General features: G+C 38.5%; 1 protein-coding gene across 4 annotated transcripts in view; it reads left to right on the top strand.

Moving 5' to 3' along the window:
• JAKMIP1 (janus kinase and microtubule interacting protein 1) overlaps positions 1-15329 on the top strand; it is a 265410-nt gene that overhangs the window by 177056 nt on the left and 73025 nt on the right. For all 4 annotated transcript variants that reach the window (XM_050947698.1, XM_050947695.1, XM_050947697.1 and 1 more), the window contains one exon: positions 736-795. In XM_050947698.1, the coding sequence (XP_050803655.1) occupies positions 736-795 (60 nt within the window). The remainder of the gene's footprint in view (positions 1-735; positions 796-15329) is intronic.

The following is a 15329-nucleotide window of genomic DNA, read 5'->3' as shown; positions in this document are numbered from 1 at the left end:
CTACCCCCTCTGAAGGTCAAGTCAGTATTCTTTGGCTGAATGATCACAAGACCTAAAAGTCTGAGGTACACTTGTGATCTTCTTACGTTACAACATGGATTTGTTACAATCTTCTTCGAAGCTGATGCTAAAAGAAAGGCACAAGGGAACTGGGATCAGAAGCCAACAAACTCGTGCTTGAGCTTCCTAATTTGTGTTCAGAACTGAGTCCTGTAAGTGCCTTACCTTCTTAGGACTTCTGCCCTTAGGAGGCTGAATAACCTACATTGTGTGTTCCTCTTTTATTTAAAAAAAAAAGTAGCAAAGAAAGAATATCTTCATATGTGGTTCTGTGTCAGAATGTGTGTGACAGGCTGATTTAGGTTTAATAAAGCTGAGCTAGCCTTTGCTATTGATCTTCAGCCTGAGAAGGGCAGTGCACTTTCTCGCCTCTCAATGGGTGTTGCTATATTTCCATAATCTTCAGAGAAAAAATAACTGTCAGAAACCTGTGCCCAGTATTTTACAAACCTTTGCCTGACAATTTCAAGATAAACCTGTGGAATATGTTGCTGAATGTTCCTGGGCTTCAAAGGAAAAACATTTAAGGGAATTTTCCTGTTTAAATATTACAAGAAGTCTTTACGTTCTTTGTAACTTTGCCTCATGCTTTAAGAAAACATTTAATGATGTTTCCTTTTGTCATGTGTAATCTAAATACATGTTAAAAAAGTAAAATCTTCTCTTTTATTCTAGGAACGAGAACAGTTGTTACGCCCAAAAAAACCGAAAAGGAAAATTCTGAAACCTCCAAAGGTGAGAGTCTGTGTACCAACTCTTCTGTACCTTGTGAATCTCATACAAACTTTTTGGGCGAAATACGGGCTCCATTGAAGTCAATGGCAAAACTCTCATTGACATGAATGAGGCCAGGATTTTACCTATTATTTCTAACTAGTAATAATTAACACTCCTTAAGTGAATGTTCCTAACCAAAGCTTTTCTGTGACACACACAAACACACACGGATGATACCCCTTAAAAGAAAATCTAAATAGTTTGTAGTCACAATGACCTGAATTTTTCAAACATGACTTGAGGCAACTTTAAAAGGGATCTGATTTTTCTCAGGGATGGTGCTTAGCACTTCCTCAGGTCCTTTTAAGGTGTCACAAGTTGGATGCCCCAAATTACTAGTCACATTTGAAAATTTAGGCCTGTATGTTTTTAGAATTTTAACTTGAACAATATTTGATATATAGGTAGTAAAATGGAGCATAACTAATTTGAACTGAAATGCAATATGGAATATATGGAATTCAAAAATGAAACAACAAAACAGGTGGTATTAATTTATTTAGACAATAGTAGATTTTGTTTTAGTGTATACTTTCAAAGTCAATGGTAGTTTTATTGTAGTAATATATTTTTAAGAAATGAAATATACTATAAAATCTTTCCTGAAAAGCTAGTTGCTAACAAGTGTGGGTGTGGCTGTGTACATACTGCACATTTGTGGGTTAGTAGAAGTGGGAATTAGTGTGGTTCTGCTGTACATTGAAATAACACTTGCTTTGTAGTTAAGGCTGTGATTTAGTTGTGGAAGTCACAGAATCATGACTTCCAAAGACCTGCGGAGCCAGGGTGCTGAGTGGTACCCCCACCACCCCAGGAAGTGGCAGCCCCTCATAGCTCCTGGCAGCTGCAGGTGGCAAGGGGGACCCTGGAGCTCTGAGTCCCATGGATAGTGGGGGCCCCTGGAGCTCCCAGCCCATTGGTAGATGCCCAGGCTCCCCATTTTGTCATGGATATTTTTAGTAAAAGTCAGTGTCATGGATATTTGTAGTAAAAGGTCACAAACTTGCTTGAATTTTTCATTATTGCCCGTTACCTGTCTGGTTTTTACGAAAAAAAAATCCATGACAAAATCTTAGTCTTATTTATAGTGTATTCTTGATGGCATCCTCATTATGTCCTCATGGTGGCGCTTTTTATTACCTTCTGTTTTATAGTGTGTAGGTTCTGAAAGAACGACTTCAGATATATTTTTGGTTCTGTATCTTACTAGAAATATTTTTAAACAGTGTTCATAATATTGCATTTGTATTATACAGAGAAAATCGTTTCAAAGAAATCCGTAACCCTTGCAAAAGTCTGATATAGGGTGAGGTTATAGCAGATCTGTATCATTCATGCTCAGCATGACATACTTGGATGTTCATCTGTGGCAGAAATAAAAGTGGGGCCCTTTAAAAATAAAATTAATATTTTTGTATCTGATCATATGTTCGATATTAAAATACTATAATATTGTACAATGAAGAGCTCTTACACAGTTTGAAACAGTAGTCTTTGGGATTATAAAATACTTGTTTTTATTAAAAGTAGTTTACTACTTTCATTTTCTTTTAATGAGATGGTGATAGCCATATTATGTGACACTAGGAATAGCAGTAAAGAAGGAAAGAGATGGGCTGCCAGCTTCTACAATACTTTAATTATTGGAAAAATCCTGTGTTAATATAATCATGTATTGCCATAACATAGTAAAACTACCTTGACTCACTTTTCTTATACATGGCACCCTTTCCCTGCCCTCTCTCTGGTTGTGAGCGCCTTCTCTAATGCCTGTTACTGTATCTGGAATGTGCATAGCATATTGTGGGTGCTGCCATCTGTTTACTCTGGCTAGTCAAAATCAGATTTGGAACAGTTTGATTCAGAAAGCAGATGAGGTTTGGTGTGGCTTAGCCCTCATTATTCCAACAAAAACTCAGTGGTTCTACTTTTGTTCTGACCATGTCATAGCACAGTTGTTGATTGACTTTTGCAGAGATTACAGTGAGATGTTTTTATTTTATTTTGGATGGTTTCACTTGGATATTGAGTGATTACGAATCAATTTCATGTAGTTTTATGTCCTCTGGTGTCTGTGCCTTGTGGTGGTGGGACAGCTTGTGTGCTCTAACGATCCCCAGAGTCTGTGTCTGTGCAGTCTTTTTGCTCCTGGTAAGTTCAGCCAGGCTGGATTGGTCTGTGGGGGAGGGGCCAGACAAAATAAACACCCTGGTCCTCCGGGTTGGGGGTTAGGGACAGGGCTAACAACCCTGGCCCATAAAAAAACAAAATATGTTACGGAAACAGTGATGGAGAAATGAACCATTACTGTGTGTGATGACCTTCAGGAATCAGTAACCCATATGAAGCCACTGTGCAGTGCTCAATACCAAGATAAAAACCAAACTTGGTTTTTGGGAATGTACAGACAATGTATGAAACATAGAAGCTAGCTTAGGTCACAGCAGAGATGAGACACTATAGCTTACACATCCTGGGTGTCAGCGAGAGCAGCTGCACAGGGCAGAAGGATTAACAGCAGCCTTGGGAAAAACTTTGCTGTATCCTGGATGTGATAATGGACAACACCTTGAGAGTGTTGCCATCCTTTTGAAGAAGGGAGTGAAGCATTCCCTGCTTGAATGGAAGACCATCATCAGGAGACTTATGAGAGCCAGACTGAAAGGGAAACACAATATCACCCTGATTCAGTGCTATGCTCTGACAAATGGCAGTGATGAAGAAGTAAAGGACAAATTTCACCTTATATTACAGGCAGAGTAAGAGAGTGTACCATGTCACAACCTAACTATCGTCATGGGAGACCTGAATGCCAAGGTCAGTAAGGACCACACAAACAACAGAGCAATGAGAAGACATGAGTGTTGATTTCTGCAATATGAATGACCTAGTCATCGGTGGAACCCTATTTCAGCATCGTGAAATTCATAAGCTGACATGGTGTTCTCCAAATGGCAGAGATAAGAACCAGTGTGACCATATGATGATCAACAGCAAATGGCAATGCTCACTGACAGATGTTGGCAGTGACCACCACCTGGTGACAGCCTCCATCAAGCTCAAACTGAGAAGTGTGAGTCCACCAAACAAGGGACATAGACATTATGACAGTGACAAGCTAAAGTCCCGTGAAATACAGAAAGCCTTCATTCTGCAGTTAAAGAACAGGTTTCAGGCACTTGCAGACCTTGAGGAGGAGGAGGAGGGGAATGCAGGTGAGGAGATCAACAAGAAGTGGGACAAAGTAACAGCAATTTATAAACAAAGCAGCGAAGCCTGTCTAGGCTATGGTCAGAAGTGGATTACACCCAGCACATGGGACACCATAGAAACCAGACAAGCCCCGAAGAAAAAAGTTTGATACAGAATCCCAGAAGCTAAAGGACAAATACCACGAGCAGTATAGCAAGGCACACCAGGAGGTCGCTCATGGTGAACAAGAAAACATCTACAAAATGACGCAGCTTATCAGTGGTAAACGGCAGACACCAACGAACACTCTCATCAGGGACAAACAAGGCCACCTACTAACAGAAAAAGAAAAAGAAATGTGCAGGACAGAGCATTTCAAAGAATTGCTGAACAGGGAGTCACCTAAAGAGGAAGCAAACATCCAGGAGTCAGAAGAAGATCTTGATATCAACAAAGACACCCCAACTAAGGAAGAGATCACTGAAGCCATCAAATCCTTAAAAAATGGGAATGCTCCTGGCAAGGATAACTTGAATGCAGAATGATTCAAGGTAAATCCTGAGTTAGCAATCTCTATCTTGACACCTCTATTTCCATCAGTCTGGGAAAGGGAAAAAGTGGCAGATGAGTGGACCAATGGGGTTATAGTGAAGATATCAAAGAGAGGACATCTCAGAGATTGTAATAACTGGCATGGTATCACAATTTTATCTGTGCCAAACAAAGTATTGTGTAAGATCATACTCCAGCGTATATCAGAGGCAGTTGATAGCATTCTCAGAAAAGAGCAAGTCGGTTTTCAGAAAGGGTGTGGATGCACAGACAAGATCTTCACTCTACGAAACATAACAGAACAATGCTTAGAATGGCAACGGCTACTCTACATAAACTTTATAGACTTTTGAGAAGGCTTTTGATAGCATTCCCAGACCAGCCTATGGCATATTCTGCAAGCATATGGAATCCCTCTCTGTGTAATCAACATCACCAAAATCTTCTATTTCAACTTTACATGCAGTGTTGATCACAGTGAGCTCAGTTTTGAAGTCAAAACCGGAGTACGTCAGGGGTATGTCATGTCTGCAATCCTCTTCAGCATTGCCATCGACTGGGTAATGCAGCGTACAACAGAAGACATGACAAGGCATTAAATGGACACCTTTCTCCTCCTTTGAAGATGAGACTTTGCAGGTAATCTTGCTGTCCTATCACATACCCAACACCATGCACAAGAAAAAGCATCTTGACTCAGTGCATTCAGCCAGCAAATTTTATTGAAAATCAATCACAATAAGACTTATATTGTGACCTTTAATATTGCCTCACCATCACCAGTACAGATAGAGGATTATGTTCTCACCAATGAGAAAACATTCACATACTTGGGCACCACCATCAGCCGGGACATCCGGAACAAAATCAATAAAGCCAGGACTCCACTGGCCATTACATACAGTCCCCAACTAAAACCCCTCCAACGCATCATCAGGGATCTACAACCCATCCTGGACAATGATCCCACACTTTCACAGGCCTTGGATGGCAGGCCAGTCCTTGCCCACAGACAACCTGCCAACTTGAAACATATTCTCACCAGTAACTGCACACCGCACCATAGTAACTCTAGCTCAGGAACCAATCCATGCAACAAACCTCGATGCCAGCTCTGCCCACATATCTACACCAGCGACACCATCACAGGACCTAACCAGATCAGCCACACCATCACTGGTTCATTCACCTGCATGTCCACCAATGTAATATACGCCATCATATGCCAGCAATGCCCCTCTGCTATGTACATCGGCCAGACTGGACAGTCTCTATGGAAAAGGATAAACGGACACAAATCAGATATTAGGAATGGCAATATACAAAAACCTGTAGAAGAACACTTCAACCTCCCTGGCCTCACTATAGCAGACCTTAAGGTGGCCATCCTGCAGCAAAAAAACTTCAGGACCAGACTTCAAAGAGAAACTGCTGAGCTTCAGTTCATCTGCAAATTTGATACCATCAGCTCAGGATTAAACAAAGACTGTGAATGGCTTGTCAACTACAGAACCAGTTTCTCCTCCCTTGGTTTTCACACTTCAACTGCTAGAACAGGGCCTCATCCTCCCTAATTGAACTAATCTCATTATCTCTAGCTTGCTTGCATATATATACCTGCCCCTGGAAATTTCCACTACATGCATCTGACAAAGTGGGTATTCACCCACAAAAGGTCATGCTCCAAAACGTCTGTTAGTCTGTAAGATAATAAAGCCAGGAACACCGTCAGGAGCTTAAATTACAGTCTGGAAATCATCAAAATACAAAGCCAAAACCAAACTCAAGATTTATCAGAGCTGCATACTTTCAGCATTACTTTATAGCATAGGATGCTGGAGAATAAGAAAGTATGACATGTCCAAAATGTCTTCATTCCCTACAGCCTGCCTCAGAAAAATCTGCTGTATCTTTTGGCCCAGAACTATCTCAAACAAAGATCCATTGACATAGTGAAGTCAAGAGGGTATGAGCACCATCGTTGCCAGGAGATGGATTGGCCATATGCTTTGGATGGAAACTGATTCCAGCACCAGAATAGCAATAAGATGGACCCCTGAAGGCAAGCAAAAATGAGACCACCCGAAAACAACATGGCTAAGAGCTGTGGAAGCTGAGCTGAAAAATCTGCGGCACAGCTGGGGAATCATTGAAAGACTTGCCAGAAACAGGAGTAGGGGAGCTTCATCGCTGCCCTAAATGCCTGAGGTGTAATGGGAACATGATGATAATCATTTATGTAGTTTCTTAACATTTCATTCAATTCCTAGAAGATGTTTTTACATTACTATTTAAATGAGCTGCTCATGGGGAATGCTTGACCAGACCTTTCCTACCTGCTGATTTTGAAAGTTTCCCCATAAATTGAACATATTCACAGTTCATAAGTTTTTTTTAAAAAAGTATATTAGTTTCAATTTGAGTGCTCATTGCCTATCACATCAACAAACTGTCAATCTCACATTTTAAATAATTTCTCCCACAGTTGCCAAAGTAACTTTTGTATCTACTCCTTGTTTTCCCCATGAATGGGATGACAGTTTAGAAAGGTCCAGGCCAGTAAAAACATCAATATCCTTCTGAATGGCATTCCTGTTATACCCTATGGTACTTGTTTTGTTACCATAACTGTCAGTAGCTATACATGATTGTCCCTGAAAATATATTTTTGCCAAAATAAGATCAACTACTATGTCTTGTCCTTGCTGATGTTTTAGAGTGGAAAAAGAGAGATGAATAAACTCTGATTTGGGAAGGTGTAATATTACCAGAAAACCTAGTGAAGACAAATGTCCTTACCTACAGTGTTCCAATCTCCCCACCTCCTACCTGTGTTTTTAAAATTGCTCTCCATTCAGTGTGTGCTAAAGCCGAGAGCCTCTAAACTATGGATGTTTAAATAGATATTTAGGAGCATTTCCATTGTCTTGCTGATTAATATGTCTTCCAATTCTGAGTCAGTGTTCTGAAAAAGATGGAATTATTTAGTATTCTGCTTTCTCATTATCTGTGCCCCACCATGCAGGTGGGGTTTCTCTATTGTTTTAGTAAGCATATAACAACTATATCAGGAGGAAACATAAAGTATCAAGCAATAGCTATGATTACAGACTCCATCCCCTCTTCACGAGGGAGAATGGTACAACTACTAACAGACATGCAACACAGAATATTATTTCACAGTATCTATGCAGATCAAAGGTTGAATTGTAAATACCCAGAGTACTATATTGAAAAGAGGAGGAAAGTTGTTCTAGGAGAAATAACAGCATTTAGCTCCATTGCCCATACTTAGTACATTTTAACCCTTAGGACACTTGCTGCACCTAAAGTATTAAACACCTGATGACTGGCCAGTATCTATGGTACCTAGGGGGTCCACATGGGATAATGTGGCAGGAGAAGCGAAGGGAGGGTTCGTAGCAGGTGAGGGAATGGGCCAAGTCTGATCTTTCATGATAAATTCTGATTGGTTCTGCCTGTTTGCAGGCCAAGAGACACCAGGAGATGTGTGGCATGCTGCACTAGATAGAGATGCAAAGAGAAGCCAGCTAAACAGAAGGGTGAAGTGAACCCTGCTCCTGGGAACTAGGTTGAGGGAGCAGGAAATTCTCTACCTGATTTTAGAGGAGGAGATCCTGTCTCTTTTGGTACTTTCTGTGTGGGAAGGAATTCTGGGGGTTGAGAGAACAGATGTGTGGAAGGAGGCAGATCTCATGAGAAAGGATAAGCCAAGGAAGAGAGAAAAGATGCTTGTTCAGCTCACTGTAGAGCTGGTCAAAAAGTGGTAAGTGTGCTTTTTGGTAAATTGTTAAATTTTCTGATTTTTCTGAGGTGGGGGAAAAAGTAAAAAGATAAATGTTTTTGTTTTTCCTGATTTGTCTCCTTCCTCCTGCCCCCTGCCCTCTCTTTTCTTTTTCCATTTCACCACTGAAAAATGGAGAGAAAAGGGAAAAACTGAAGAAAATTAATAACCAAAAATCAATGTTTTTGTTTTCTCATTTGAAACAGTGGAAAATTTCAAAATAAGCAAGTATTTTGGGTGAAAATTTTTGGTTTTGAAAAATTGTCCACTTTTTATTTTAAAAAAAATTGAACACAATTTCACCAGTTTGAATTAAAACCCATAAATAAAAGCACAAACATCCACAGGTTCTAAGGGTTTGATGCCTTTAAGTCCTCAAGAATAGGTTTGCAAATGTTCTAGCTGCCCATATTGTCATGTAACCTGTAGGCTATTTTTCATTCATGCAGCATTCATTGAAGAAGCTCAAATGCTGTCAACAATAACTTCAGAAGTCTAATCCTGGCAAACAGTCTAGCTTCCTTCCAAGCTTCTTGCGTAATTATGGGCATGAAGTTAGAGTTTTTAGCCCCTCGGTTCCTGATACAGTTTGGCCATAGTACGGAGGTCAAAAAGAGCAAGAATAAGGGAATAACTGAACATGCTAATAATAAGTGATTATAAAGCAGAAAGACACTGTTGAAGGAGCCCTCTTTCCCATGTCTGTGTTGCAATTTCTATATAGATAGTATTATTGCTTTGGATTCTGGAAGAAATAAAAACAAGGTTTCTTTTCCCCCCTTAGCTACAAGTGGCATTGCAATGTTGATTTATGCTTTGAAAATGTAAATACTTCCTTGTAAATGTTTGCACGTTTCTGTTGCTAGTGGGAGATCATATACTTCAAATTAATCATTTATAGTTAGATCACAGACTAGTTTTTAGAATCTAGGCCACCTATGGTGTGTTTGATTAGGTTACTTTTGTCTGACAGACTTCAAGTAATGAAAGGTGAAGTTGTAACTTGTATAAAATTATTGGAGTGAAGGATGCAGGGTCAAGCCCTACATTTGTATATAATTTTTGTTCCACTCTCTTTAATTTCTAGAGAAAAAAAACCTACACTGATAAAGTTAAGGTTGAAAGTACATTGGGAAAATGTAATATAGAGATGTTGTAATTATCACAGAAAAAAGCATTATAATTTCTGGAAATTCAGAGTTAGGATTAACCCTAAAAGTAATCCAAACATCTCAAGTTCTGGAAATGCAGTTAGGGCACCCAAACAAACTTATTTTTCTGCCCTATAGTGATGCAGAGGAATCACCGTACAAGTGTAGTTAATATATTTTAGTGTCTGTCATTCCAGATTAGATTAAACTGATTTTTAAAGACACATTAGATTTGCCATGGTTTTTCCTTGCAGTGTTGTATCTTGAGTAGAACTCTCACTCTAAATGGGAACCATAGTAGCTCAACTACCACTTAAGGCAGCCATGTCTCAAAGATCTAATGTAGATCTATGACAAGCTGCCTGTGAAATTCACTAGGAGCCAAAACTTTGTCCTGAAGTAAATTAGTGAGTGTTTTACGCATACATCGGAGGACTAACTGACCGTCAGCCTATGCTTTTGTCTCAGTTCCCAGGTTTCATGGACAAGGAATCTGGATTGTTTTAGAATTGGTAACTAAATAGTCAAGTCCAGCAAGATTAATAGAAATCAGCTCAACAGCAAAGCAAGCAAGATGGATCTCCCACAAAACTTTTATTTCAACAGTTTAGAAAAATAAGCGAAGCTAAGATAAACATAGGTAGACTGGATTGATTTGAAATTGCCTTCCAGACCCAAGCTCAACAAGTCAGACACAAACACGCTGATAAAATCAATTTTGTCTCAGAATGGAGGCTAAAAAAATAAGTCAATATCGACAGAACAGCATCTGACACTTAATCTGTTCATAGCTTACTCAGATTTCAAGCATTGTGCACTGAAAATAAAAGCAAAGATGTTGTTTAGAACAATGTGAATGTGGAAACCCAGAAAGTGTTCAGTACTGATGAAAATTAGTTTTTGGCTTTGTCTGTCAGATGGACTGGATATTTGTATCCATAGCTGACTGTGATAACATAGATGTACAATAGTAGAGTTATTATCAGGATGCCTGTGTTGATTAGGGAGGGCTGACACTAGTGGAAATTTACTAAGATTGATCTTGGGGAAAATAAAGTATTTGTGCCTGGCTCTTCTGAGAATAATTCAATATAATCACCTACAGCTCACAGCATGAGCTAGCCTATGTGGGGGAGAGGGGCTGGACCTTCTTCCTTCTGTGTCCGGCTTTCCCTGAACAAGGGAAATGGGTAGACCTCAACTGAAGCATCTGACTAGAGGGAGCACCTTACTGAGAAGGGTCACATGAATAGGTTCAGATGCACGTAAGCTGGAAAATGCTATCTGCCACAAAAGAGACTGGCTTTGTTTCAGTCTGAGAAAGACCAGGGGCAAAGAAAGGCTTTAGAAAAGGCTCTCGACATTGCCCAGGCCAGAGGACTTGGAACAGAACCTGTGAAGGGCTTACATGGAAAGGTCTTACATGAAAGGGACCAGGGGAAGATGTAGGAAGAAGTGTTTGGAGAAGCCAAAAGAAGGCCCAGGGTAAAGGTCTAAGCGAGGGGCCACCTGAGCACGGTAAGTAGCTCTAAGGGAATAGTGACACAGATGAATGAGTCTGAAGCAGTTAGTCATTTCACTGGTTAGGATATTGGAGATGGAGCCTGAGGTAGAGTGAAGCACCAGGCTCCCAGGCACCTTCAGTTGTGCTGCTATCAGGGAACAAGTAGTAGAACGCTGACCAAGGGCAAAAAGAGAGATTTGTTAAATACAAGGACTGGGGATATTAAATTAACCATTTATCGGTTAGTGCTGACTCCAGAATACTGAAAACATGTAACTTTTCTACATTGGTTGGAAGGATTGCTGTGCAGTGAAAATTTAATTTTGTAACCTGTTAATTAATAAATAGGTGATGGATATGTTCATGACTGGGAAGTTACTCATCCAAACAATTGTTCTTTGTCCCTAAGATGGTACCTTTTAAGCTCTGTGTTCCATAATTCTCAGTATGCAAAGGTTGTGCTGAAGCAACAACTCCTCCATGTTTGTTTTTTAATGTTGATAGCCTGTAGTCAGCTTTGCTTGTTAGCTACAAGAAAGTACATTAAATTCATATTGTGGTACTTAAGACATCTGATAGAAAAAATGGTCTACTTGCCTGGTCCAGTAGACTTTAAAGTCTTCTCATGTGTGAGTAGTTTTAGTTCAGCTGGCATGCTTTGGGAAATGCCAAAGACTTATCTGTTTTTCCCAACTATATTTCTTCTGCTGGTTTCTAAAGCTCAGATGGCACCAGGTTACTGTTGCTACTGTAGCTTTTGCTGAGCAGTCTCCTAATTGTCAGGGGATGTATGAATCTGTAGAACATTGCTGGCAACCAGCACAGGTCTCTAAGGGGTAAAGAGGAGCACAGTGGGGTGGAGATTTATAACATCTGAGTGCAGGGTACCCAGAGAAGAAATACAATCACCGCACACACTCATCCTCCTAGATTTTCTTCTGTGAGAAAGAGCAGCCGGAGCTGATAGAAATTTCTTAATAATTGCAGGCAACATCAGATTCCTTGAAGTAATGAGAAAATATTTTAAAGGTCTCTTTTGTGCTTAGCAGTCACTTAAGCTTAGGGCTTTTTTTCAGTTTTTTGAAATATATGACAGAGAAGTAACCATGAAATCCTGGAAAGGCTTTTTTCTGTAGAATGGAATTACAATGATAAAATGAAAATTGGAGTCATTGCTTTGAAATCAGCATAATTGCCCATAACTGTGGGACTCTGAAGACTAATTTCTGCTTTGTACGCTTTATTAAATGGGCTATATTTGTGATTATAACTGAAAGTGTTCACTCTTCAGACCAGCACAATGGAGTACATACTTCTTGTCTTATATTTCTCTTTTTTTATTTGTCTGTGTGCTCTGGTGTGCCTATATTTTTCTGGCTGCCAGGAAATGACTTATAAACATGAAGGTAAGAAGCTATAAATTAATAGCTGATTTGTTCTAATTACAATGTAATTCAGTTCATTATGATTTAGCCACTTCTCCTGTTTTGATTAATCACTTGAAAATAATATGTGATACTTAAATCATGTGAGAAGATGAAGCTACTGCAGCTACAGAAATTAGATGGTTCATATGCATGTAGACATATCTAATTCAATTAAATGTACTAAAATAGATATAGATATTTGTATACAATATCCTCTATATATTTCAAGGCACAGACTCTGTATCACAAATTTTGTCAATGTTAATCAAATTGACTAGTTTTAACTCAACAGGAATCACGACTAAAGTACAGAATATTCTGTAGATCTTCATGTTCTGAAAATATATTTACTCTGTCATAAGTCCTATTGATCTTCTAAACATTAATTGCAAAAATGTAATACACAATTATACTGTAAAAGTATGTGTGAAAACATTGGTGTAGAAATCCAAAATTATGTCCTAATTTCCACCAGTTATTGCCAAATATTTTAGATTTTACTTCTTCATATTTTCAGTTATTGAGATGGACATTTTACTCTGACCGTTATGATCTAAACTTTAGGATTGAATATCTTTACATAAAAATAACACCTTTAATTAACAACCTTCTAGAATTACAAACAATATATACTAATATAATTTCAACAGTTTTAGACATTTTAAGAAAAATTCTGACATAAATAGTATAGTTAAAAAGAGCAAGCAGAATAATAAAAGCCACATTAGAATATATATATATTAGAAATCTATTTTAGATCAGTTTTTTGAATTAATAAATATGATCTTCCATGATCTGTATGTGTGTGTATATTTTTATATAAATATTATATTTTATACTATATATATAGTTTACCATGATATTTATTATTAGGTAGTAAAATTTTCTTAACACTTTCTCAACTTTGTGTCAACTGTCTCTGATTTTTTTTTTCCCTCTAGCAGTTTTCCGGTCAGTTAATTTGTTGTGTGTTGGATATGAATCCATTTTTATAGCCAATTGCTGCAAATATTAGACTATCACATGGGCAACAATAAATAGTTATTATTAATAATGTGAATGACAATTGTGTGATTATCTCATGATGTAATTCATAAATATGCCGTTAATATGCAATGGCTAAATACTACATTGTGCCCAGTATGTAATCAATACAAAAACAAACAGGCAAATTCACTATTGAGGCATAGTAATTAGCAGTGTTTATAAAAAGTAAATGAAACAGATTCATTCTAAACCCAAAATATTATACACAAGTGTGTGTAGTAATTAGCAATCCTTGATTATCCTTGAAGATTTAGAGTGTCTCTGTGCTATGGGAAACCTTAATTTCCCCTAGTTAATTATCATTTACATTATTTATTAAAATGTGTGGATATTTCCTGGAGGCCTGCTGCCGATAATATGTTTAAATATGCTGAGTAACAAATATAGCTGTATACTGATAGTTCAGTAGCTATTATTTTTAAATAATCCCTGTAATCAACAAGGCTCTATTATGTAAATGTTTTGTGTGTGTGTTTTTATTCGCTGAAAACACCTTAAAGCAACAGATATTCAAGCTGAGTTATTTATAAAACTAGCTACGGTTTGTCTGAATATTTGGAAAGAACATTTCAGTGTTGATGAACACTCTTTTTGTCATAAGTTTAATGAAGCTACTGATGCTCCTGTAGGTATTTCTCGATGTTTCTTCAGTGGTTCAGATACAGATTGTGCACCATGATTTATTTGTTCTTTTCTAAAGGACTTATAATGAAGGAAAACAAACTCTCTAAAGCTAAGGATTGTGAAGAATATGAATGCTAGAGGAAAGATTAAAATTCTCAGATTAATTTCTATTCCACATGTCTTGTCTTCAACATCGTTCTAACATATAACATAGAAAAGACCTGGTGCTTACTGAATAGCTAAAAATAGCTGTGTGCCTGAGCAGGTTTTAGTACTTAAATCGCTTTCCTTTTTGCCTCCCTCTGTATAGATTGGGTAGCAATTCCTAGTGACCCAATCACTGTATTGGAAAGGGAAGGCTGATCTCTAGAGATCTTTCAAGTGCCTGGGTCTATATTTGTGACTTCTGCAGAGTTATGAAGAGTCCAGGCTCTATTCAGGTTTCTACTTTCTTTCACTTTTTGAACTTTTCTCAACGTGAACATAACATATTTGAAAGGGGATTTTTATACTAGAAACACAAGGCTCTTAATTTTGAACTATTCTAAGGGTTTCTCTTCACAACAACAGTTAGCTCAAGTTACTCCGCTCAAGTTGCTCTGCTTAAATCAGCTGAGCTTAATTGAGAGTGGCAGTGCTGCACAACAATAACACCTCGTTCTTTATTGTGCTTTACATCAATATATCTCAAAACACTTTACAAAGGGGTCAGTATCACTGTCTCCATTTTACAAATGGGGAAACTGAGGAACAGAGGTGACATGTCCAGTTCACCCAGCAGGCCAATGGCACAGCCAGGAATTGAATCCAGGTCTCCTGTTTTCTATCCACTAGGCCATGCTGCCTGTCTCAACACTCATCCTACAGAGAGTGGTTTGATTAGCAGCACAGAATGTTTGGATCAGCAGTGGATGAGATGTGTTAATTTAAGCTGTGGCCTGTATCCCCTCCTGCAACCGTTGATCTTCAGTCTATAGCCCCGAAACGCCAGCTCACTCACGTTGAAAGCACCAGTTAGCTCAAGCTAGTGTGTAAACGGAAGTTGAGTTGGGGTAACACTCCAATCATGCCTCAAACCAACACTGCAATGAAGACAACCCTAGAATATTAGAATAGAAGTGATGAGAACATTGAGGTTATGTTCTTAGGACTGTTGAAAGCAACAATACAGTTACAGAATAGTCTAGAGG

Source organism: Gopherus flavomarginatus, chromosome 3 (genome assembly GCF_025201925.1).
Source record: "Gopherus flavomarginatus isolate rGopFla2 chromosome 3, rGopFla2.mat.asm, whole genome shotgun sequence".
NCBI classification, from domain to species: domain Eukaryota; kingdom Metazoa; phylum Chordata; order Testudines; family Testudinidae; genus Gopherus; species Gopherus flavomarginatus.
The sequence above is the reverse complement of the archived record's forward strand: the minus strand, read 5'-3'. Positions and strand labels throughout refer to the sequence as shown.